Below are 26,895 nucleotides of genomic sequence, written 5' to 3'. Positions count from 1 at the left end.
CAAAAGTGTCCGGTTGATGGTCTCCGACCAGTAGACCAGTATTCACAAATAAAACAGTTTTTACAAGAAAATGTGTAATTTTAAATTTGAATCGAAGGGAGAGTAATGCTGTTTTAATGAATTCATATGCATTCAAGAGTTATTGAACTTATTCTAATATCAAAGATAAAGAATTTGTGACTAGATGCATGAATTCAAAGCGACATATAGCTAGCTGATTTATATTATTGTGCGTATTATTGTGCAGTTCTATGAAAAAGACATCGAGATGAATTAAATTTCTTACCGTGAAAAAAAAATCTACTGATGATCTGCACTTCGTCTGCATTTGCGATGTACTGTAGGCCTGCACTTCTAAGATCATGTCATTTGCAGACACATTTTGGAACAGAAAATATTTGTTGTTACTTTATAAGTAAAACAAAAATACATAAATTATAAATGTTTTTGGAGAAAACGTGTGCTTTTAATTTGCAAATGGCTGATAAATATAAGGGAGATAATTAGGTTGTAAATGAATTATTTGATGGGTAATAAACCGCTAAATTTACTCCGCCGAGATTCGTACTATTATGGTTTGCGAATGGATAGTATTCCAATATCAAAAGGTGTCACCCCGGTACGGAATTAGACCCAGCCCGTTGTAGTCTAGAAAGTAGTTCTTTTAAATTTTGAAATGGCCTATTTCATATCATCTTAATTGATACTGGTTATATTTTAAGTATATCTTTAGTAATTATGTACATGAAGTTTCATTTCTGAGTACTTTAAAGGTTGTTTTTTATGTATTTTTGCAGGATTTCATTTCTGGGTGGAAGGTTTCATGAGGCACTATGCACAAGAATACACACCAGTTACTATTTGGAATATTCTATTAGTGATTACAGAAATTAAAAGCTGCAGAAAAACTCCAAGGGCTAATGTATTATTTTTTTGTGCTAAATTTACTTGGACTGCATTGGTGTTTAAAGAAATGGTCATGAAGTTTCGGTACCGGATTTGTTTTGTCCAGAATTTAGCCTTAAATGTGATGGATTTACTATAGGATATATGGGTCGAAAATTCAGTAGGCCGTGTCCAAAAGCGAGATTTTGACCAAAACATTGGTACATTAGAATTTGCTCAATACTTAACTTATCTCATTTGAATGATCTAAAGTCCTGTCACAAGTGTTGATTTTTTAATCAATACCAGGAACATGCATATCTATACTCAGTAATATATTCCCTGTCAAAATACGTATTTGTTTATCTAAACTGAAAGGAAGCCTGCCACATAGTTTATGTGTAATTTCCAAGCTTTCCTTTCATGGAAGTTCGAATGAACAATATGCCTTAAACTAGTTTGTGGGCTGTTTGCAAAAGCAAATAATCTTCACAACTCTGACAGCTTTTCCTGAATAAACTCTTGCATCTGACAAGGCTAAGCATTGGCTATATAAGTATTTACAACACTTTCCTTCTCCGTGCAGAAGCTAAAACTGGTTTGTACAAGCACTTTCCTGTGTTAATTTTGCATAAAAATCACAAAACTATCATTATGATTTTCAGCCATGTGAAGCAGGGAGTTTAAAGCATTGAAATATAATTACTGATTGGGGTATTTATCAAACTGAGTCACAACAGTCTTGATATATGGAGTCGTTTTTGTATCTGGTCCATAACTCTGTAATTTTGAAAGTGCTTGGCACAATGTACACAAGCATGAGAGCATATGTCTGGTGTGTGGTTTATATCATGAAGTTAAATATTATATTGACGCTAAAGGCTTTAAATGAAGACCTTCTTTATGTTCAGTCCATTATGCATTGTTCCATGATCTGTCTGATTCTAATTATCAGATTAGTGGATACAAAGATCCCTGACCTGTCTAATTATAATTATATGATTAGTGGATACATATCACCACAACCTATTTCTTAACAAAAGAACATATATTATTGTTGTGATTAAAGCTATTGTTATTCAAATAAAAGGCCAGAGTAGATATCTATCAATATTTTTGTAATTCCCTTAGTAACCATTCAAAATTTTAACAATAGGTCACACCAACAAATCAAACTTTAAGGATGAGTCTATTATTGCCAAGTTTAACAATAGGTCACACCAACAAATCAAACTTTAAGAATGAGTCTATTATTGTCAAGTTTAACAATAGGTCACACCAACAAATCAAACTTTAAGGATGGTCTATTATTGCCAAGTTAAGCAATAGGTCACACAAACAAATCAAACTTTAAGAATGAGTCTATTATTGCCAAGTTTAGCAATAGGTCACACCAACAAATCAAACTTTAAGGATGGTCTATTATTGCAAAGTTTAGCAATAGGTCACACCAACAAATCAAACTTTAAGGATGAGTCTATTATTGCCAAGTATAGCAATAGGTCACACCAACAAATCAAGACAAATTTGATGGCGAGTGCAAAACATAACATGCCATAATAAACTTGAAATTCTTCTTTATGAAATATGCACAACTTACATCAACCACTTTTTGTTATACAGAGAAACAATGGCAGATAGGTGGTACTATCAATGTGTATGAATCATTTGGTTAAAACTATAATGAGATCAGTTAGATTTTTAATTAGTTTAATTCAAATGAAAACATTCCTTGTTAGTCCTGGAAGCAGACTGTTTTCAAGCAAGGGAACAAACAGACTGTTTTCAAGCAAGGGAACAAACAGACTGTTTTCAAGCAAGGGAACAAACAGACTGTTTTCAACCAAGAGAACAAACAGACTATTTTCAACCAAGGGAACAAACAGACTGTTTTCAACCAAGGGAACAAACAGACTGTTTTCAAACCAAGGGAACAAACTGTTTCAACCAAGAGAACAAATATTCAATTATATGATTAGTACTTGTTTCAATAGAAGCTATCTAAGGTTAAAATTTGTGACCCTTTAAAGTAACTAAATATATTTTTGGTTGTATATGCCTTATCTGAACTATTTTGAGATCTCCTGAAATAATGTTAAAAGAACAAACATACCATTCCACTATTTAGACAAGAGCGATCAGTAATCACGTGTCGCCTCATGGTGGCCAATTTCATGTTGGGACAAGTTTTGTGACAGACGGACAGACAGTACTGATCATTCCAGGAAAGTTTGGATAAAATTGCACCAGTAGTTTATGAGGAGTAGTCCGGACAAGCTTTTGTGTATCTGGCAACACACAGAAAAAAACACCTTTTTATCAAAGGGCCATAACTCGGCCAAAAATCATTCAACCGAAAAACCCGTGCAATATGCACAAGGACTTGAGCTACAGATCAATCCTGTAAAGTTTCATTGAAATTGCATTAGTGGTATAAGAGAAGTAGTCCGGACAAACTTTAAAAATAAAAATTATTAAAGGGCCATAACTCTGACAAAAATCATTGAACCGGAAAATGCTGACAATATGCACAACTAGACTTGGTACTGATCATTCCTGTAAAGTTTGGATGAAATTGCACCAGTAGTTTATGAGGAGTAGTCCGGACAAGTTTTGTGACGGACGGACGGACAGACAGACAGACAGACGGACGACGGAGAAGTGATCCCTATATGTCGCCACTACTCCGTAGAGGCAACACAAAAAGGAAGGGTAAAATTTTGGGATTTTCTGTTGGAAAAAGTAGACAAAAAACTCACATGGTTATTCATCATTTTTATTTTCATTTTAAAAAAAGTGTACCAAAATGTAAAATAAATAAATGGCAAATTACAGATAATTATCACAATGATCAAGTCCTTAATTTTCAATAATATAATACATAAACACTGTCAATATAGATGATGTATTCTTAACTAGCCCCTTTAAAAGCAGGCAGTGATTACAATAAATTATCTATATAATCAGTATTGAGCCAGGGCAGCCTGCAAATGCATGCAGTTTGACCAGGTTTTATACTATAGACTGGTCAGTATTTTCATATTAAAATCTCTTTTTAAGAAAGGCAAATCATCACAAGTCATATTCATTGATGTTGAGAGAAAAAGCGAGATTTTATACTGTCCTTTAATATTGTTCTAAATTTACATCAAAATGTGTTTTCGATACATCAATCACTAAATGGTTTCAATATCAATCTGCTGAGTCTTCTTTATGAGGTAACAAAATTTAGGCACACCTCACAATATTAAAGAAAATGATTTTCAATGAACATCTTGTGTAAATGATCTTTCAGACCACAACATCTCGAGTATCTAGTCAATATTGTGCCCTGCATATTCAGATTTCTGTACTTTTTCATTGGTCAAACAACTTTAAACAAAATCAACATTAATTGAATTCTTAAGAAATGTATTGTTCTTAATAAAAATCATACACAGTTTTTACTTAACTCAAAGATATTAACTCTCACCAAAAAACAACAGGCCTATGTCACTTTTACAGACCCTGACAACACAAGCTTGAAAAATCTGCAGCAAAACCAAACTCATTACTGCTTAATGCTTAAACTTTGAGTATTTTTAATATTAAAATCCTTTAAAAAATTGTCAGTTATAAATTCAGAGCACGGCAAGCTCATTGCACAAATAAGGGAAAATAATTTTTTTTGCTGGAATACATAGACTTGTCCAATCATTATCATTTCATCACCATAAAAATTTAAGACCGTCCTTTGATCCCTGCATCATGTGACAGACTTTATAACATATACATGTACATTGCTCAATAATCATCATCACTACTGTCATCGTCATTGTTTTTACGAGTGTCACTGTATCCAAATATCGTCTTTTTCTCCGGTTCCTCTGCCGTGTACTCTATGACACCTAGAAAATATACAAACCAATCAGTTTATGATACATTTTGTTCACAGTTTACCTATATATTGCTAAATTTGTATAATGTACTTGCTCTAGAAATTATTAGAAATTTAAGAGATTTTAAACAAGTGAAAATATGCAGATTACGTATATTGCCAAGATGTTTAGACTGGCACTACTCTTTTACTGCATGAATAGGTCATTTATGAATTATCTCTGTTGGTGCTCAAACTGTTCAATATTTTACAATAAAAACTTGATTCATATCCTAGAGTTGAGAAACAGACACCCTTGCCACTAGGGTTTCATTTCCCTTTTATACATGTTCCAAGCTATGTTGACTGAAAAATTGCTAGTGGCATACACAATGTTTCTATTACTCAAATTATGTCATATCAAAATACATGTACGGGTGTGCAATACCATTTTTTCAGAGTTGCAAACTAAATTACCTGAAGAACCGAGACGTTTCTCTAAAACAGAGGTAGGGAAGTTGTCAGATCCACCAAGTTCATCAAAACCAACAACTCTGTAATGAAATAATTAAAGGTTAACAAAATAAAACTTGCCTGATTAGAGGTATAATTTCAAATTAAACCAACATATTGATAAGTCTAAAGCCTGACATAAAAAACTGCCTTTGAATGGCAAGCAGTGCATTTGAATGTAAAGTGATTGCTATATAAAAACTGAGCTACCAGCTTAGACTGCACAGGTCTGGATCTATCCATGTGGCAAAGGCTACAAATGTTTGATTTAAGCATTTTATGTCAATTTTACCTGTGTTATAAGCTTATATATTAGATCTTGTTAATAACATGTGATTAGAACTTAATTATCTAACTTTCAGTTAACCTTACATTGCTAAATGTATTTGAAATACCTGTCCTGCTTTGACATTAAAACTGTTCAGTACAAATTTCAGGGATTTTTGTATCAAAATGATAAAGTAAAGAAGCCAACAGTATAGAGTAACAGTCAACACTAGCATGCAAAGGGTAAAAAAATATCTTTCTGATATACACAATTTCAAATTGTTCAGAATATCAATCTATTTTTTCCTATCTTAATAAATAGTTAAATAGTCTTTCATTACAAACAACAGTGTCTAGTTAATATATAGAATTTCAGTGTTATTTTAAGTAATTTTCATATCTTTAATCCCCCATAACTCTTCAATAGTTTAGTATTTGAATGTCTGCACATACAGGTAAACAAGTCAAATAGACTTGATGGAAAAGAAAGGCAGCAAAGTGAAAAATAGGACAGTAGGACAGTGTGCTTGAGAATTCTCATTGCTGGACAGTAAAACAAGAGCCTGGATCTTTTGACAGCCTGTCTTGGCTATGCAGGCTTCATAACCTCTGATCCCTTTTCAAAGTTCTATTTTATTTATTTCTGCCCATTGTTTTCAGGATAAGTGCACACATGTTCTTTTACTTGGAGACCATACACTGCATTTCATGGAATAGCACATTGAAGGTTCCAGGATAACCGCATGATGAACACATCTGCTGATGTTTCTAAATTCAAACTTTCATCATTTTCATGTTTAAATGATAAATTCTGCTTAAGTCAGTGCTATGGAGTGTGAACGCTTACTTGCACCTTCCAGTACTGTCCATGAACAGACTCAATCAAACTGAGCGGGAATAATTTTCAATCTCAACGTTTTTGACATTCTTTAAGGATTCTTTCTTTCTCTTTACTTCATGGAACAGACAGGCAACAACAAAGAAAAATAACAGCACCCTACTTATCAGTAGGCATGAAAATGCAGGCTTGAATTGTACTGAATTGTATTTAGTTAAATTAAAATAGTACCTGTCAACAACAATCCCTTTCTTGAAACATAACACTGCTGGGAGAACCCGGATTTTTAATTTCTCCACTAGAAATTTTGCCTTGTCAACATTTATTTTTGCAAATTTTGTTTCAAAATACTGTTCTGTTAATTTCTGAAAGAACAAAGATAAAACACTTCAGAAATTACAAAACTTCCTCTATTTTACAAGCAACAGGAAGTTGTCATTATGCTATGATTTCTGCTAATAATTCTTAAACATGTATATGTAATACATAAAACAACACAAAAAGGCCATAATTCTGCCAATAATAACAAATCCGAAATCCCAGCAATAAGCACAAGGGAAGAAATATTAACCAGTTTTCCCCGAGAAAACCTGCTTCTAAAACTCAATCATCTGATTTTTATCAGAGACTAAATATGTCGGACTCAAAGTTGAAAGTAAATAATTCACAGGATATTTTTTAGGTTCTCAAAGGTCAAAATTCTGTCAAAAACCATAATAACTATAAATTATAACCCTAGCAACATGTGAGTAAGTTTTTTTTGTTTATTTTTGTTTGTTTGTTTTTTTAGTGAATATAATCAGTATTTAAGTTGCATGCTAAACCTTATCCCAATTGTAATGACATTTTTGCTGATGCCAGATCATCGTACTAAGAAAAGTCAAGCTAATATGACACTATTATATAAACTAAACTGTAAATCTGTACACGAAATGATTTAGAAACATCATTTTTTAACAATCACACCATATAAAAATACCTTTAAATGAGAATCAATTATTGCACATCTTCTGAAATCTTCATGGAAGAAATGAACCACACATTTTTCTTCACCAGTTGTTAAATCCAGAACTGCTTTTGCATCTTCTAGTTCACTGCAAATTTCAAATCAGCGATAAAAATTTATGCAAATCAGTGCAATATTGCATTATCTAGGTGTATTGCTACTCACTGTGTAAGGTTACAATGGAAACATTAATACTGAAGAATTACCAATGTCTATATCAATCACTGCTAAAAATAAGTCCTTGCCAAATGGATTTACTTTGGAATTAGAAATATTTTGGGGCTTCCCCAGCTAATCTGGAGGTACAAACAAACTAAATAACAGTTTCAGATTCAACTAGAAATGTGTCCAAAGGACACGGATGCCCCCACACGCCACTGTTCTGTCAATCTTATGACTCTAGGTCAAATATTTTTTGGACTACATGTGCCACAAGTTGAAAACTAAAAATCAACAAAGGGCCATAATTCTGTTAAATTTGGTCGCAGCAAAAATTCCTTCCTTTACTACCATCTACACATTAAGGTTGTTAATCCCTGGAAGTTTAAGCAAAATCTGCCATCCGGTTTAAGAGGAGTTGCGTTCACAAAATTTCTACATAGTATATAATGAAAAAATCAACAAAGGGCCATAATTCTGTTAAATTTGGTTGCAGCAAAAATTCCTTCCTTTACTGCCATCTACACATTAAGGTTGTTAATCCCTGGAAGTTTAAGCAAAATCTGCCATCCGGTTTAAGAGGAGTTGCGTTCACAAAATTTCTACATAGTATATAATGAAAAAATCAACAAAGGGCCATAATTCTGTTAAATTTGGTTGCAGCAAAAATTCCTTCCTTTACTGCCATCTACACATTAAGGTTGTTCATCCCTGTAAGTTTAAGCAAAATCTGCCATCCGGTTTAAGAGGAGTTGCGTTCACAAAATTTCTACATAGTATCTAGTGAAAAAATCAACAAAGGGCCATAATTCTGTTAAATTTGGTTGCAGCAAAAATTCCTTCCTTTACTACCATCTACACATAAAGGTTGTTCACCCCTGTAAGTTTAAGCAAAATCTGCCATCCGGTTAAAGAGGAGTTGCGTTCACAAAATTTCTACATAGTATCTAGTGAAAAAATCAACAAAGGGCCATAATTCTGTTAAATTTGGTCGCAGCGAAAATTCTTTCCTTTACTACCATCAACACATTAAGGTTGTTCATCCCTGTAAGTTTAAGCAAAATCTGCCATCCGGTTTAAGAGGAGTTGCGTTCACAAGATTTCGGGACGGACTGACGGACGGACAAGTGCAACGCTATATGCTCCCACATTGTGGGGGCATAAAAATTAGCGCAACAGATGGACTTATCTATTGTGAATGGTAGTGCTTTGTGCAGCTAAAACAGTAAAAGTTTGTTTGTACTAGGGGATCAGCTAGGAAAAACCCACATTTGCCGAGTTCCGGATAATATCTATTGCTTAAGATTTTGATTGACTTAGAATTGGATCATAAGCTGGTTAATATTTAACTCTATTTATACCTGTATCTACCATATCCTTTCTCGTGCATATTTCGGAACTGACTAGCCTGTTGCTTGAGGGTTTGAAGCCTTGCTTCTCGGATGTGTGCTGGGATCTCCTCATTTTCAAGTTCTTCTAGTAGTTTCTGAAGTAAAATAAATAAACATGTCTATCAGTTACATCACACTTTGATTACATTACCCCACTAGGTTGAGGATTAAAATTTCTCCTTCAACTGATGGTAGGGAAAAACACTGGCAGAAAAAAAGAGATTTATTGTTTCTGTGGTTAAAGGGTTCAGTGAAAGATATTTTCGTAACATTGCTTGCTGTATGTGGTTTTAATTCTAACAGAATGGTTAAAGGAATGCCCATACCATTTCCTTTACTGTATACAGGTGCCTCATATATCAGAATTACTTTATTAAAAACACACAACAAATGTAAGAATAATTAATTTCTAAAAATATAAAATATTGTAGGAGAGACATTTTAATTATGTTAGACTATTTCATTTAAACTTACAGCAGTGGGTTTAAACTCACAAAAATGATAAAGAATATGAATAAAACAACTTTTAAACAACAGTTTTGCTACATTTAATATTACATTATAATACAGTGAGTTATTTCTCCTTAGTGAAAGGACTGCATTGAAAAATAATTGCTCTCCGACTTATGATCATGACTTTACTTTTACTATAAAAAGCCAAAAGAGTCCAGTGCTCACAAAAGCCACACCTCGCCCACTTCACAAAGACAACATACGTACGATCTTTTAGTTGCTCTGGCTCTAATTAGTCTATTTTGACTATGGCTCTAATATGGTGCACACACAGTACAATTCATCATCATTAATTATATTTTCAAAAGGACCTTCAGTTAAATGTTTGTGTGTTTTATGTACAGTATCAAGGTTACTTTCTGATGTACTAGTAGATGGTCTAGACGGAATTTGGAGGTTACGTACCATGGAGGTTACGTACCACTGCATAAATGTACCATTTTTGGAGGTTTAATACGTACCACTATAGAAATATATAATAAAGTGATAATAAGGGATAAGGTGTGAAACTATCAGGTTTATTGTTCAAATTGTTTGTGATTTGTTAAATTACTCATTTCTGAATGTGTGATAATCATACATAGATATAGGTAAAACGTTTGCATTTATATTAATTGCTCTTATGTGATTTTTAAAAAGTAATATTAAAGTTATAATTCGGGCTATTTTTTATAATTGTTATGCTCTATATTATTTGTATTTGTATTTTATATAAATTATATATATGGTATCCTCCAAAATATATAAGTGGTACGTAACCTCCAAAAATGGTACGTAACCTCCAGTAATCGTCTAGACCCTAGGCTAGGGCTGTCAGATACATCCATGGTGATCAAATTTAGCAGGTGATTTTTCATTAATCTCATTTCAGTATTGTACATATCCCATTTATTGTAGAGTCACCGTACCAGTGCTCAACCAGTTTTTCACAAAATCACATAAAAACTCTTTCAGAACAAAAGGTTTGCTGGGAAACTTATTTTTGTTACAAAGCTGGACCTTTCAAACTCACAATAAGCTAAAGCGTTTTAATAAAAGAGATTAGGATACAATTTACCACGGAGTTGTATATAGGGTATAAAACCACTATATTTTTCAGACAACCAAACCAGTGCTCGACCAGGTGGTTTTATCTTTATCAGAACTTTTATTTCTTAAAAACAGATATGACTTTTTAAGTTCAACAATTCTATTTCAAAAATAGTTTGAAACATTTATGTTTTAGTGTCTATAGATGAAAATATGAGAGCAAATATGATACAAAGGAAATGCTATACATTGACAAATAAAGTGTTTATAAGAGTTTTGGAATTTGCATATACTGGGGTGTTTGAGATTACTTATTCTCATATTTTTTTTTACTAAATCATTCTGCAAACATAGTTAAGTGTGATAATTGGTGTAATATACAAATTGTCTACGCTTTAAGTGGTGTGTTCCCGATTTTTTTCCGTACAGCTGCCATATTTGTTTACATGTTCATAGCCCCTGCCTTTTATGGAAAGCAGGGTTTTGATAATTTTTGAACACCTTTCCTATGGAAATCAATTGGAGTCATAAAAGTAAAGGCAATTTAACAAAGTATTGTCCACATTTGCCCTAAATTATCATTATTTCAGTGTTTTAAATAGTTTTTACTACTACTTGTATTATAGAATTGTATTTTTGTACTGTTTAATATTGTCTGAAAAATGGTCAATCTTCTACCAAACTTGGAGTACTTGTACATGGTGTAGAGGTTACAGGTCAGGTAAAAATAGCACACACAAACTCCCAGGGTTTTTTCCACTTTAATGCATAAATCATACACAAATAGAAGTATTGGTCGAGCACTGGGCTGGTCGAGCACAGGTACTGTGACTCTATATCAATTAAAATGACAGGAATCAGGACTGATCTGTTTTGATGAAGTTTTTGTTTTGCATTTTTTTGCCTTGGTCCGATTTGATTCAGGACCCAATAATATATCAACTATTTTAGTCTATTCAGGTAAAGCTAAACCAGAAAATTTAACCATTTAAAATTTCTTGTAAGCAAGAAAAATAAATTCGTTGGAAACACATCTTTAAAAAGTATCATAGAATTGATCAGGAAAGAAAATATTACCTCCTCAGCCAGTGATTCATCGTCAAGTATCTCACGAGCACGTCCTGTTGTTGTGTGGGCAGCCATGTCAAAACAAAATATTCCAAGTCACGCAAGGGCTTGTTCACTTTATGGTTGAAGACTACCAAATGTTTTCCTTCCGTTCTTCCAAAGAAACCGGATCTAGAACGGATTTTAGCAATCTGTTTCAGAACACCTTGGTCTTTATCGTAGGAGTCAGGAAATAGAAAATAAATGTAAACTTGTCATTTTTATAAAAATAGTGCCCTTTCTTTTTAAATTCTTCGGTATTTTTTATTAAGAAATTTAATTTTGTTATATTAGTTACTTATTCCAAATGGTTCTAAAACTTAAGCATCCTGTATCATCAAGATTTTGTTGCTGAACTTGGCTTCAGCAGTTCAGTCAAGAAAGTGGGAGGAGATGTTCATCAGTGTTCATGCAGTTTTGGCTCATAGTACTTATATGTTGTTGTTTAAGTTTATTTATACCACGAGAGAGCATCTGTACCTTGCTGTATACAATCGGAAGCGTCTTGTCATACAGTCACTCACTTGATGTAAGATGGTAGTTCCTATGTCTCAAAGACCAATCTGGAGAGTTGTCAACAATCCCACAGACACTCAGGGTTATGCGCAAGGCTCCCCTTCTTGATCCGCACTTGTATACACCATGTCTATTTTTATCTTGCAAACCGTACGTCAAAATACTTTTGCATATTATTACGACCTGGTCACATGTCTTGAACTAGCTTAAGGTCTTCAGCGTACCCGTTTATATATATGACATGACGTGAACGCTGAAGATAACCCCGTAGGGAAAGTCCACCAATAATCGTGCCAGGAATCTGACACGCTCATATTTATTTATCGAACATGCCACGAAGTAAAGTGAAGCATACCTTGATAAAACGATATATAATCTGTTGATAAGCCAAGGATGGACACATAAAAATCTTATTAGGAACATAAACTACCTAATAGTTTCCGACAGGTAAAAAATTCGGCACTTGGCCGCCATATTGCCAAAATGTTTGACCACGTGATTACGAGATTGACCTTTATGAACCCATGTGCCTCCAATATTTTTATAGATAACTTTTTTTTAAGATGTTGAAAAAGGTTATTTACTTACTGTTATATTCAATAAAATCATATTTAAATACTAAAAAATTTATGAAAATAAATAAAAACATTATCTTGAATAAAAATATCGAAATCATGTCAACAAAATGTTCTAAATATAGTACACAACTCTATTCAAATCTGTTCCCGCGAATGACGTCACACGAGGTCTCGCGTGACACTTGAATGTCATGGCCGACTGTAGTCGGCGAAAATTGATGTTTTACAGTTAAATAGGCAATTTTAATGACGGTATTAATATTTTATTACTTGAATTGGTATAGAACGATATTTAAATAATTGTTTTACCGTAAAATGCACAAGAATTGATCGGGTCAAGTGTATTTGCAAGTGAAAAACAAGAATAAATCAACTTAGGTTATTCTGGTTAGGTTTCGTAACGGGTCTAATCCAAAACTTTAATGCCGCATCTGATGAAAAACAAAAATGTTAAAAAGCGGCTTATAAAGTTTTGGAAGCCAGAACTAGTCTTGAACATAAAACTTGTTTTCCTCTATTTTGACATCATTTTAAAAAGCCCCTTAAATATATCATAATTTCATTAAGATACCAACGTACAATTTCCTTTGATGTGAGAGGACTGGAATGAGTTTCAGCACTGTTTTGCGTTTTCGTTTTCCTGCCGAGAACCGGACATAATTCTCTAATAAATAAAACACGTGCATTTCTTTACACGGAATCATCACATCCTGAGGAATTTCATCCAGCCAGTTTTATAACCACGTGAAATTATAAAGAAACATAATTCAAGTAAAATGAAATTTGAATAATGAATGTATAAGTCTTAACGAAAAAAGATATAAAATTGTTCTATATTTTTTATTGTTTACCTTGTATTTTCGTTTCCGAAAATATAGGCCATGCGCACGTGTATGAGACAATAACAACGTACATTTTCATTCATTAAACTTTTTTTACGAAATTTTCTGTTTCCCTATTAGGTGGGGGAAACATTTGAGTAATTTTAATAAAAAGTAAATATGCAAAGCTTGGAAGAAAGGTATTATCTCATAGTAACATATATTTATTTATTTAGAAGAATAAATACCTCGACTGATTTACACAAGAAAGAAATAGCATGCGATAACATAAATGCTTGAAATTCATGTAGGTCAGTTGTGTTTTCATTTCGAAGCTTGGTATCTAGGAAATTGAAGCGTTGGTAAAAAAATTGACTTTTTAAAACATTATGAAATTCTGTTCAAACTTGTTCATGTGTTAGACACTTCACCGTCTTATACTCTTATGTAAACAAAAATGAAACCAATTCTTGTAATAAATAATACTAAATTTAGTTTTTTATATTCAGGGGCGGAGAAGGAGGGTGTCTATACTCCAAGTATCTGTGAACAATCCAAGGCAAAATAATTTCAGCTGCGCTTCGTAGGGTCACACCCTCCAGAAACATACATGTGATATCCCGGCGGGATTTAAAAAAATCTGATATTTCAACACTGATCCTGATTTTCTATATTACAGCTTGAATTCCCGATATAAAAATTAACATAAAAAATCAAACATGGCACCTGTATCTAAAATGTTAACCGTGCCTCCGGGCATTGATTTTTATCTGTGCATGCGGATTAAATGTTGAGTTGCCAATTGACAGTAAAGAGACATAATAAACAGTTCCATCACCAAAAGTAATTCTCACATGCTTCACTTAACACGTGTTGTGTGCTCAACAATTTACATCCTTTATAATTTGGCAGTGGGTATTACACGCAACTTCATCAAAATGACCTTGTAATTTTACATGAGGCCAAATATATCTGGTTCAGGAAGCATTGGCCCCAAAATTAGGAGGGTAGGGATTTTCATTGTTTTTTTTGTTTTTTTCATATTTTCAGATGTGTTGCTTGCATAACATACTTACACAGAGATTGTAATCAATCAATGCAAACACCATTTTGTAACTTCCAGCATAGTGTGTTTCACTGCAGTCTCAATATGAATGGTATTGGTAAAGAATTATATTAAAATGATCAATGTCAAAAAATTTCGTATCGAAAATCCAAAAAAAGGTTTAGGGTCAGCATTAAAAAAATAGGGTAGGTCGGGTTCCCTGAACCGGACATATATTTTAATTTGGCCTGAGCAGAATGAAATCAGGACTGCCTTTGATTTTCTTTGATTAGTGCAGCACTGATAAAAATTAAAGGCGACAGAATCATTAAACTGGAGCCCTCCAAAATTACATTGTACAATCCAACAGTTTTTGACTGTATGACCCTAATAGTTGTAGAACAGTCTGGTTTGAATTTATGAGTATATAAGGTGCATATAAATGCTCACTGCAATAGATTGAGCTTTGATCTTGTAAAATAGGATATGTGAATTTTGTAGCCAATGTTGGTGAAAGTACATGTGTATTTCCATTCCAGAATGTTGAGCATTTTAGTGACACTGTGTAATTGTTGACATGATGGAACATCTGCTGACCTCTTCACTCTTTTCAATTTTTTTCTGGAATTTATTTTTTGCCAGGGATGCCAAACACTAGAACATTATTATATTCCAGTTGGGGATGGACATAGGTGTTGTAGGCTTCAGTTTTGACCTGTTTGTTGTTAGATTTGACATTTCTTAGAATGAAATGAAGAGGATGTTGCTTTTTTAAATTTAGGATATATTGTTGATGTGTTTGGAACAAATTAGATATGAGAATTTTGACACTTTAGAATTTTGACTCTGTAGCTGATGACAATTTAGTATTGTGTAGCCAGTTTGGGTTAATAGGGATTCCTCTTCTTATGTGTCTTTGACAAGTCTGTTTAGTTGAATTTACCTTATATATAAGCCGCGTCACGACAAAACCAACATAGTGCGTTTGCGACCAGCATGGATCCAGACCAGCCTGCGCATCCGCGCAGTCTGATCAGGATCCATGCTGGTCGCTTACCAACCCTTTTACAAGATGAGAAACTGATAGCGAACAGCATGGATCCTGATCAGACTGCATGAATGCGCAGGCTGGTCTGGATCCATGCTGGTCGCAAACCCATTATGTTGGTTTTGTAGTAACGCGGCTCATATGAATATGAAACTGAATGAGAGTAACACAAATTCGTTTTCGCCTTGTTTAACTTGACAAATACTTATTTCAAAATTATATCTTGAGTATTATTTGAAAGGGCAATTATTTAAACAAAATTCTATACTATTAAAGCAATAAAGTATTATTACAGCTGATAAAATTGCCTACTTCAGTGCAAAACTTCTGTCTGAATCTTTGGTGCTATACAAGTCCCCTATAATATGATGCATAAATGTAAACTTCTTAAAAGTACAGACTTATATCAGGAGTCCTGTAATATGTTGCCCAAGTTGTATGTTTGTTGTCTGAGTTTGGGATTTATTTGAGTTTGAGATTTACCACACCTTACAAGCAGTTTTAAAAATATTGCTTGTCTGTACACAAGTAACATATCCATAGTAATCACACACTTATTGATTTCATCTTAATAAGTGTGGGTGAAGAGGGCACAGGAAAAATGGGTTTTAGTAATAAATATGTTCATGCATATAAACTGTTCACTTATTAACTTGTTTCCATTACTTGTCACCTATTTTCTGTTATTTCAAATATTTGATGACTCGTCAGAGATTCATTCTAAGCATAAGTTTGGTTATAATGTATTAGTGGACATTTTGACATTTGACCCTCCTAGCAGTTTGGTGACTTTACCAGGAGTTAAGCATTTTAAAAGTGTTCCTACAGTAGGTGGGCTGAGTTTCTTTTGAATGATACATTATTTTTAATAAACTTGTCAATTGACAATTTCTCTTTGCATTTCTCATATGACTTAAGTACGACAGTTTGACAAACTCATAGGTTGATGAAAAATCCAAACCCCTTTATAGACCATCAATACTATGACTTTGATAATTACCATTCAGTATTTTTTTATTTACAGATTTATACAAGACTAGTGTCTGGTGTTCTATGACAGCAGTTTAATAGACGTCAAGAGATGGCATCCATCTTAGACCAGTATGAGAATGCTCAGGCATCTTATACCATGCCAACCTCACGCAGTATACCAGAACCTGTAAGTTTACTGTTAATTCACTTATATTCGTGGGCATGAAATTTCGTGGTTTTATCAAAACGGGCATTTTCATGGGTTCTTAAATTTGTAGATCTTCAATTTTTTTTTAAAAAAAAATAAAATAAATAACCTAATGCAAAGTAATCTTACACTTAATCGTCGCGCATTTTACTTACCCCATGAACATATCTTTACGTATCTCAGAGCGCTTGTCAATAAATTTAATCCCTGCCTCTGGACATGCATTACACAAAAATCGGCCAAAAAGCGCTGATGCATGTTTGTAATATATAGAATAGAGACATGGCAAGAAGTATTTGTTGGGATAAAATTTCGTCGGATCTTAAATTCATGGATTGACCTACCCACGAAAACCACGAAAATTCGTGCCCCACGAATAATAATGATTTTACAGTATTCCGTATTGACATTGAAATAACATGCTTTCAAAGCTGTGCAGTAGTTATATGTTAATAAATATAAGAACCAAGCAGCTGTATTGTAATTTGGCTGTGTAATGAATAATAGCCAAGAGAGCTGAATGTCACCTTAGTGCAGTAACAGGTTAACTCCTATTAATTTATATAAGGGGTTAACCCTTTACTGCACTAAGGTGACATGAAGCTCATTCACAACAGTACTGATTATGATTGTGAGTCCAGAACTTTATGATAATGAGGTAACTTAGCTTGAGACCGACTATTTGACCTATTTAGTGTAGGTTGAGTCTAACAAATATGCATGATTTTACAAAATATTGGCAAATTATTATGAATTTTTAACTAAAGTATACAGTATACAAAATGTATGTTTAATTTGATATATTGCAATGATTGTAGAGTCAGTCTTTGCAGGATATGATTTATACTTAAGTTGTTACAGGATATGTTTAGATGATTATCTAAACACCATCAATGAATTAGATTGTTGTATATAGTTACACATTAAGAAGAATGTAAGTGACAGAATAGTTTGATTAGTTTATACTGATTTCATTTTAAAGTGACTTTATGCTCATATTTTCATAGTCGAGTTGAGCTGAATTGACTCCATATTCCAAAAGATTGACTGGTAAAATGGTGTTTGACCAACAGTTGATATTGGAAAATGTTCAGGATATAATTATAAATCTGTCTAATATATAAAAAGACTGCCCCACACTTTTTATAAATTTAGCGTTATAGGTAAATTCTAATAGATATTTACAGAAATTTTATTTGGATTGTTTATGGGAAGTAAATTATTAAATTAAAAGGAATTACTGCAGAATGAAGTCTTATTTTGATATTCACATGTTCACTCACTATATACCCTCAGATAGGCATAATGTCACTTTAATAATATTGTGTAGGAAGCTAGACACACCCTCGAATGTTCTTGGAACCAACCTATACTGTCAGATCAATATGTGTAACATTATTTGCTCAAGGAAACCAAAGCTTTTCCCTGACTGGGTTTGAACCAAGCAGCTAGCTTTAGATTACTAGTCCAAGGTATAAACCACCTGCGCATGGCACCATTCTAATAGTTTGTGTGTCTTAAATGTGTCATTTAGAACCAGTTAGCTCCATTGGTTTAGCATTAGACTGTGAATCAGTCAACAAGAGGTTGATTATTGTATAGTGCAGGTTACTTTCAATTTGATAACTTTACTGAAATCTTTCTTGAAAATTATTATACTTTTCTAATTCATGCATGTACAAGTATTATAAATGAGCTGCGTCACTACAAAACCAACATAGTGTGTTTCCGACCAGCATGGATCCAGACCAGCCTGCGCATCCGCGCAGTCTGATCAGGATCCATGCTGTTCGCTTACCAACTCTATTACAAATAGAGAAACCAATAGCGAACAGCATGGATCCTGATCAGACTGCGCGGATGCACAGGCTGGTCTGGATCCATGCTGGTCGCAAACCCATTATGTTGGTTTTGTCGTGACGTGGCTCAAATGTTCTTTTGTATTTTAGCTTGGTCCGGGAATTATTGATGCAAGGTTTAATGAGGAGGATACACCTATATTCACAAAGAAGAAAATTAATTTCAAGTAAAATCATTTGTTTGTTGTTTTCTTTTTAATTCATGAATAAGTAAATTTGCCACTTTACTGGTGCCTCTGTTGCAAATTAATCAACTTACCAGTAACTTCTCATGTTAGAATTGTGTTGATGTATAGTATAGATTAAGAATACATGATCAGAACTACCTGGGGATTCATAATGTTATCTTCAATTGTAACTGCTTTGGGTTATGTATGAATTGTAAATTTTAAAATCTATGCTAAATAATGTACCTTGTAATCTGTTAGTCTTTTTAAATGGCTCAGTAATGTATGAATTATTGTAACCTAATGCTCCAGTATTAAAAAAATCAAGAAGGTAGGATAAGGAATATTTGGTCAATAATACAGTAAAAAGCCCTCCGTTAGAAAATGGCAATAGGTGGAAAACTGAATGAATACTAGACTGACAAAAGACAGTGGTTTTCTCATTTTATTGGGAAATGGCTATAGCCTGTTGACTTGGGAAAAAATATCACTAGAATTGCTTATTTCAGAAGTACAAAAGCTAATGTAAGTTCAGATATATTTGGAAAAACTGCATAATTTAAATGAATATTTTTACTGTAAAAAAGGCCTTTATATACTGTAATTATTAAAAAAAACTTCAACAACAACAACAGCAATATATATGTATAAATTACAGACCAGAAGAACCTATCACACATCTTGCTGTATGTAACAACTTTCTGGTGATGGCAATGTCACATGGTGTCATCATGAGACTTGATCTAGAACATGCTGATGAACAAGAACGTAATGTATTTCTTGTATTTTTAACATATAATATCAGGTGCTTTATAACATCAGCATATTGCTTATAACCAAATACTTGAGGCGATTTTGTGTCGTACATTTGTATTATGCATGTATTATATAGTGAATGCAATGTTTACTAGATTCAGTACTTGAGTACTCAGACATTATACAAATCAAGTACCAAGTAAATCCAAGTTACTCAGAAGATCATTTAGGAATTTTAAACTGTGTTAGTACTGTGTTTCTGTAACACCTGTCACTAGAATGAAGACAGTAATTTATTATAATGACATCATGCACAATCAACTTTCTTTGTCCATTTTGATACTCTGAATTGTCTAGTCCAGGAAATGTGAAATGGTGAATTTTTAGAGAAATGTCAAGAGGGGGGCAGGGATACAGATAATACTATAATAAGTAATAAGGTCTGAAATGATTTGTTTATCTGTAAAGTGGAAAGATGACAGTAGGGTTAGTGTCTTCATATAACATTTAAAATGTCTTAAAAGCAAGGCTATTAATACTGTTATTAATACTTTTGGGAATTTCCCATGTACATGTGTATTACTTGAAGTAATAGAATGCTTATTCCTGTCTCCCCCAAAAAAAAGTTCAAACATTTAACTTAAAATAAAGGTACACTGCAGTATTATTCTAATAACTGGCATCTTTTTTATGACACATTACCTATAGAATATACATGTGATAAATCAACTTTATTTTTCAGGTGTGGAGATATTTAAGAAAGGTGAAGAGAAAGTACACAAGATATTTTTGGATCCTACTGGGAGACATTTAATCATCAGTCTTGATTCCACGGAAAATTTATATATATCTAGAAACTCCAAGAAGCCTAAACCTATTGTGAAATTAAAGGTAGCGATATAGATTACTAAAATATTAGAGATATATAAATTGCTGGTAAATGGTCTGGGTGAAATACATTTTAAATATGGTTGGAAATTTTGGTTAATTTTAAGTACATGTATATACATTTGAGCATGTTATCAAATGGTGATTTTATTCTAGTTATTTTCAAAATTGAAGAGGGGCTTAAGTTGCAGAATTGTTCTTCTGACTCTTGTGTCCTGCTATGTGTCTATGTGATATATTTTGTGTGTGTCAGAAAGCTATTGAGATAGGTTAGTGATAATTGTTGATGACGGTCTGCTTGTGCATTAACTGAAATGATAAACAGAGGATTGCAGAGATATTTTTATTTAACACTATAAAGTCGATAAGATGTTTGCAAAAATAAATAATTTATCATATTCTTTTAGGGTTATCATATAGACAGTGTTGGATGGAATTGGCAAAATGCCAATGAAAACACAACAGGGGCAATTCTTCTAGGAACTAGTAAAGGTATGTTGATGGTTTGAAAAATGAGAATCCATCTTTTGAGGTGCCTTTTTATTGAACCGTCCCTTAAAATATTATACAAAGACATTAGATAAACTTGTGACTAACATTCAAATGTTCCAATATTGAATGTGCACTCCATCGATTATTTGCATTTTCAGTGATCTTTTGTTAAATTTGTGAAATTCAATATCTTCCTAAATGTCACATAATACTTTATCATTAGGACCACAATGAAAATAAGAGTTTGTTTTGCATTTTTTATATAATCCCTGATATGATCTAAAGTTTTCTTGTTTCTATTTTGTGATCTGCCATGTTATCTCATTGTATATTAGAATGAAGTAATCTATCCGATTTGGAAATATATCTTGTATGAGTTGTGTTTCCTTTCATAACTGCATATTTTAACTCTTAAGTAATTGTTAATTTATCCGCCTTCCATTTTCCTTTATTCTCAATTTTATGGATGTCTGGATCAAATTTGAGATTGATAGAGTGTGATCAGACTGGACTGATAGGCAGGCTGGCCTGGCCGTTCTATACAGGTGGCATAATTTATAAATTTTGATTCCAATATGGCAAATTTGCTTAAATTTGTTGTTTTTTGTGCTTTATTTTTCTAGGAAATATATTTGAGACAGAATTATCAGCCAATGATGATAGTAGATTTTGGCAAGGAAATCTTGATCAGTACTTGAAACAGGTATATATTTATTTTGTATTCAATTGTTGTGTTAACTGCATGTATAATATTTTGGGGGTAAAGGTCACTGACTTTAAGTCACTTGCTCCTCACTGTTGTGGGCTCGTATCCCGCGAGGGATTTGGATACTTTCATGTGACGACACTATCCAGCTAGCATATGGAAGGTTGGAGGTTCTACTCAGGTGCCTGTTAGTGCCTATATCATGCATGAAGGGGCATTTGAGGTCTCCCTCCACCATTTGGATAGTCACAATATGAGTGTGACTTAAAATGGAACAGTTTAGCAAGCAAACTATAGAGTTTTATCTTATAGAAATTAACATTGATTGAAGAGGTCAAATTTGTATAATTGGTAAAAATTTTGTGTATCAGATTTTTTTCCAATTACTAACTCTTTGCAGTTACGGAATAAAAATGAAGTGAACTTTTCTTTTACTATTGTTTCTTGTTATAAATTTAGTCTATTTCATTGTCAGTAGCAATGTTTTTTTTAATGTTTATCAAATTTAACTGGAATTATGTTAAAATATAACATTTGCTTTCTCAGTTTTTAAACCGACCAGTAGAGGTAACATTTTAGTATCATGGAATGTTTATTGTTGTCGTGCATTTAATTTTCTAGTCTTTTGTCCGATAGTGAAAATATTCTAAAAGATACATTATGTATTTTCCATACTGTGTTGTTTGAATATCTATAGTTTGACAGTCTTTTAAAATATTGTTGTTGTGATTTTGTGAATTTTTATTTATACATGTATGTTTATTTTATCTTAGTAGGCTTTTATTCTGAATTTGAAACTTCTCTAAAGACCTGTATGTATAAAGCTTAAAGCACCACTCCTCCAGATTCATGCTAATTTTCATGAAAATTTTGAAAATGTGTTTGAAAGTATAATATTGTGAAGTAACCAAAATGAAGCAATATACACATTATCAATGGTGCTTACAACCCACATTAATTACCAAAAAGTGGTCAAAATATATATAAATAGCCCTTACTGCATTAGTAACTCAGAAGATACTGAAAAATCAGTTGATTTTATTGAAATATTTTGACTCATCTGGAGGCATGTAGGTTTAAATTGTCATTATGTATTGTGTAATGTTTTTTTTCCCAATCATTTTATATGCATTTTCTTTCTGAAATGAGGAAAAAGAGAGTACAAATTTGCTAACGGTTGCATTTGTTAAATTAAAACTTTGTCACTTGGAAATTTTTCTTTGAAATAATAATAATATACACTGTATCTCTGTAGTTAATGGTGTATAGATATAGAGGATATTTGTTTAGTTCAGTGTAAGATCGGAATATATTTCACCGAGTGAGCACCAAAAGGTATATTTCACGAGTGGCGCAGCCACGAGTGAAATATGAACTTTTGGTGTTCACAAGGTGAAATATATTATGATCTTACACTAAACTAAACAAATTTTCTTTTTATTATATGCAAATAAACGTTTTAAAAAGACATTAAACCTAATACTGAATGAAAAGCGCGCCAAATAATAAAACAACGTGACGTCATTTACGACGTCACGTCATTAAGCTGGTACCCAGTACTGTGCACGCTGGTATTTCACTGAAACAACGTTAGGGGCTTAAATTCAAAACAGTGAAATTATCAAAGTGGTAATTTCACTGTTTCAAACAGTGAAATTACCAGTTTTATATCACTGATATATTTCTATAAACCACCGAAAAGCATGTAATAAATGCATGTACCTTAGGGTTAGGGGTTGACTAGTGATAGAATGTCTTAGTGTTAACAGAGAGATTGTTGGCTGAGTCCAAATGGAATCATACCCATATATTTTCTCATATAACTGTATTCTAGCATATTAAGCCTTGTTACAGCCCACCTTTGGGACAGATATTGGAAACACAATAATGACAGATATTATTGCTATGGGTTAGTTCAGGAAGTAGAGCAGTTTAAAAAAGTTTAAAGTTTTAATCACATTTAATTAAATGTAGTAAAACTATCAAAGTTGGTGACTTAGAGAATGAACTAAATGTAATATCTTGGTATATTTGTAGCTTTTTAACCTGAAAGGAGCCCATGGTGAGCCAATCACTGGTATAGAATTTGACAGAATGCCTTCAGATTCAATGACTGAATACCAGTACTTTATTCTAGTCACTACACCAGGGTGAGTTACCAATAATTATTGATTTTTTTTTAATTATGCAAGGGACTTAAAAAACAGAAATATTGGAAAATGCTTTTGAAACCTTATTGAAGTTTATTGGTTTTACAGAGTCTCAGAATTAACAATATTTCACCATGTTTATATAACTAATGATATTTTCTTTCAGGAAATTATACCAATTCTTAGGAAGTGTTTCAAAGACATCAGAACCACCAATGTTTCAGCAACTTTTCCAACAGTTTGAAGACCAGAATCAAGGTAAGTTGTATATCCTGGAATTAAAATAAATACTTAAATAAGACAGTAACCTATATTAAAAATGAACATGGGCTGCTTAAAAGTTTGTTCTTTAATTACAAGGTTATGATAGATTTGTAAGTGAAAGGTTTATTTACCAGTATTAGCATGTTAGATTTGTTAGTTTTTTGTGCCAGTTTTGATAATATTTAATCATTTGAAGATAGTTCAGGTACATAGTGAGTGTGTCTGGATTCTAAACAATCACTAATATGTCTGTGCAAGTATCTGCAATATTTAGTTACTACTAACTTGTTGACATATGTCATATTAAGAGTGTGATGCTATAACTTGGGATATATACATGTGCTTTAAAATCTTCAAAAACTGTAAAGTCATGCTATTTTCATATTCTGTAGTTTATATATGGTGAAAATTTATAATAAAAAAAAGTTAATATATTTCATGCACATAAATTTTAATAAGATAAAAAAAACACAACTTAATAACATGATATTCTGCTGCTATTTTTAGAAGGTTTAATTATACCAGCTGCATTATCTGAGGTTTTCAAACATTTTTCTGTCAGGTGTGTATCATATAATATGGAATATTTTAGCGTCATATGGAAGTGAAAGTTCACTTAGGGTGACATGTTTATCTCCCCTTGACAACAGAAGGAAATCAGGTCTGTACTAGGTACATGGTCATTAAATGTTGGAGCAGTATCCTCTGTCCCTTTGTTTCTGTCAAAGTTTGATAACCCTTTACTACCTTTGTCATGACCTATACAATGATTATCTCCCCTTACAGCTGTGAAAGACAACTCACAAGGAAATGTTGGAGGTAATGCAGGGAGAAAATTCTTTTAAATCTTTTTTTTTTCTGGTGAAAATTGAAAAGATGCTTTTGATAATTATATTGTTTTACTAACAGTTACAAGGACATGCTTGCTTGGTGAAAAAAGTGGAGCCATTTACAGCTATTTTGGGAAAAGTAGCCAAGGCTTTAATTGGGAAAAATTACATAGTATTTTGGAAAAATTTAGAAATTTTGATAAGTAATAAATTCCCTACTTTGCATGTGACTTTTAACTTTTATTCATGTGAATGATATCACATCTTGTCACTTCTTTTAAGAAGTCATTTTGGATTGGGAATATGGTCTAATAGCAGTCCCATGGTATTTGGGCGCCTGATGAAAAAATGCCTTGTAAAGAGTTGGTAAATTTTTATGCTCCCCGAAAAATTTCGGGGGAACATATAGTCGTTGGGTTGTCCGTCCGTACGTACGTACGTCCCGAATTCGTGTCCGGCCCATAATTTTGTTATTTGAAGTCAGATTTTAAAACTTTTTCACAGAAATGATCACCATATTGAGACGACGTGTCGCGCGCAACATTTTGCTCGCTACCTTGAAGGTCAAGGTCACAGCATGACCTTGCAGCAAAATTGTGTCCGGTCCATAACTTTGTTATTTGAAGTTGGATTTTAAAAATATTTCACAGAAATGATCACCATATTGAGACGATGTGTCGCCCACAACATTTGGGTCGCTTCCTTGAAGGTCAAGGTCACAGCATGACCTTGCAGCAAAATTGTGTCCGGCCCATAACTTCGTTATTTGAAGTCGGATTTTAAAAATATTTCACAGAAATGATCACCATATTAAGACGACGTGTCGCGCGCAACATTTGGGTCGCTTCCTTGAAGGTCAAGGTCACAGCATGACCTTGCAGCAAAATCGTGTCCGGCACATAACTTCATTATTTGAAGTAGGATTTTACAACTATTTCACAGAAATGATCACCATAATGAGACAATGTGTCGCGCGCAACATTTGGATGGCCACCTTGAAAGTCAAGGTCATGGCATGACCTTGCAGTAAAATCGTGTCTGGCCCATAACTTCATTACTTGAAGTCGGATTTAACAACTATTTCACAGAGATGATCACCATATTAAATCCACGTGTCGCATGCAACATTTGGGTTGCTACCTTGAAGGTCAAGGTCACAGCATGACCTTGCAGCAAAATCATGTCCGGCCCATAACTTCGTCATTTGAAGTTGGATTTTACAGCTATTTCACAAAAATGATCACCATATTGAGACAATGTGTCGTGCACAACATTTTGGTTATTTTTACACTTTGAACTTTGTCTGTGACATAACTCTGACACTACAAGAGGTATACCTTCCTGTGTCCAAAACCTATTCGGGGAGCATCACCCGGTTCAACCGGCTCTTGTTTAAATTTATCCAAGTTTTGTTGCATGTTTAATGCATTAACAATGGCTGTGATGGTTTAAAGGTTAGGGTTGCCTGCTTCTCAATTCAAGGGTCAGGTGTTCCAGCTTTACATATATTGTGATTATGTTTTCTTTTTATATGACACCAATAGTGGATAGACCAGTAAGCTGCCTTTTGAGTTTTTTTAGCTGAGATAAAAAACATCTTTTCATTCAAGTTGAAATAATAATGTTAAATGCAATTAATTTTATTTTTTGGGCTTCTCTTTATGGTTCACAATCATTATTTGTATATAATAATGATAATGTCTATATATTTTTTGTCTCTATAACACTGTATTTCTCTTAGTATAAGTACTAACTAGTGGACAATGTTCATACTTGTTGAAATTATTAAGAAAATGGAATTTAGGACAGACCCCCTTAGTTTGTAAAAAGAAATATTGTATATGTACATGTATATATGTACATGTCTTCCTCCACTAATGTTAAGCTGGAAAGTTGCCATACAATGACCATTTCAGTATTGATATGACTTATAATTAAGATTTTTTTTTTACTTTAATACCTTAAGTTAAAAAAAAAAAAACATGTGAAAAAACGAAATAAACCTTTCAGTTAAGACTACCTGCAAAAGAA

The 26,895-nt window shown here is 33.0% G+C and overlaps 2 protein-coding genes across 3 annotated transcripts in view; one reads left to right on the top strand and one right to left on the bottom strand.

The window, feature by feature from the left end:
- Nucleotides 1-3,647: 3,647 nt before the first annotated feature.
- LOC132756981 (uncharacterized) lies at nt 3,648-11,694 on the bottom strand. Its single transcript, XM_060748126.1, has 6 exons — nt 11,535-11,694; nt 8,886-9,010; nt 7,339-7,453; nt 6,591-6,724; nt 5,219-5,295; nt 3,648-4,772 (listed from the first exon to the last, which is right to left on the bottom strand). Exons 1-6 carry the CDS (start codon nt 11,598-11,600, stop codon nt 4,669-4,671), a joined length of 621 nt encoding a protein of 206 aa, XP_060604109.1. The 5' UTR covers nt 11,601-11,694; the 3' UTR covers nt 3,648-4,668.
- The window catches only part of LOC132756980 (vacuolar protein sorting-associated protein 18 homolog), a 32,816-nt gene continuing 17,604 nt past the window's right edge, over nt 11,684-26,895 (top strand). Inside the window, exons 1-10 of one of the 2 annotated variants that reach the window (XM_060748124.1) lie at nt 11,684-11,770; nt 16,597-16,731; nt 18,702-18,778; nt 19,437-19,546; nt 20,277-20,425; nt 20,830-20,914; nt 21,538-21,617; nt 23,658-23,770; nt 23,937-24,028; nt 24,821-24,853. In XM_060748124.1, the coding sequence (XP_060604107.1) occupies nt 16,654-16,731; nt 18,702-18,778; nt 19,437-19,546; nt 20,277-20,425; nt 20,830-20,914; nt 21,538-21,617; nt 23,658-23,770; nt 23,937-24,028; nt 24,821-24,853 (817 nt within the window). In that variant the 5' untranslated portion in view covers nt 11,684-11,770; nt 16,597-16,653. The remainder of the gene's footprint in view (nt 11,771-16,596; nt 16,732-18,701; nt 18,779-19,436; nt 19,547-20,276; nt 20,426-20,829; nt 20,915-21,537; nt 21,618-23,657; nt 23,771-23,936; nt 24,029-24,820; nt 24,854-26,895) is intronic. The other variant, XM_060748125.1, reaches the window with a different exon arrangement.

This window comes from Ruditapes philippinarum, unplaced genomic scaffold (assembly GCF_026571515.1).
Source record: "Ruditapes philippinarum isolate M1 unplaced genomic scaffold, ASM2657151v2 ctg67_1_1_1_1, whole genome shotgun sequence".
In the NCBI taxonomy this organism is placed as follows: Eukaryota; Metazoa; Mollusca; class Bivalvia; order Venerida; family Veneridae; genus Ruditapes; species Ruditapes philippinarum.
Note: the sequence above shows the minus strand (reverse complement) of the source record. Positions and strands in the feature narration are given on the sequence as shown.

Coding starts and splice junctions, on each gene's coding strand:
- LOC132756981 (XM_060748126.1), bottom strand. CDS start 11,600: ATGGCTGCCCACACAACAACAGGACGTGCTCGTGAGATACTTGACGAT. Junction 6,725..7,338: donor TAATTGATTCTCATTTAAAG/GTATTTTTATAT, acceptor TTGTTCTTTCAG/AAATTAACAGAACAGTATTT. Junction 4,773..5,218: donor GAAACGTCTCGGTTCTTCAG/GTAATTTAGTTT, acceptor TATATTTTCTAG/GTGTCATAGAGTACACGGCA.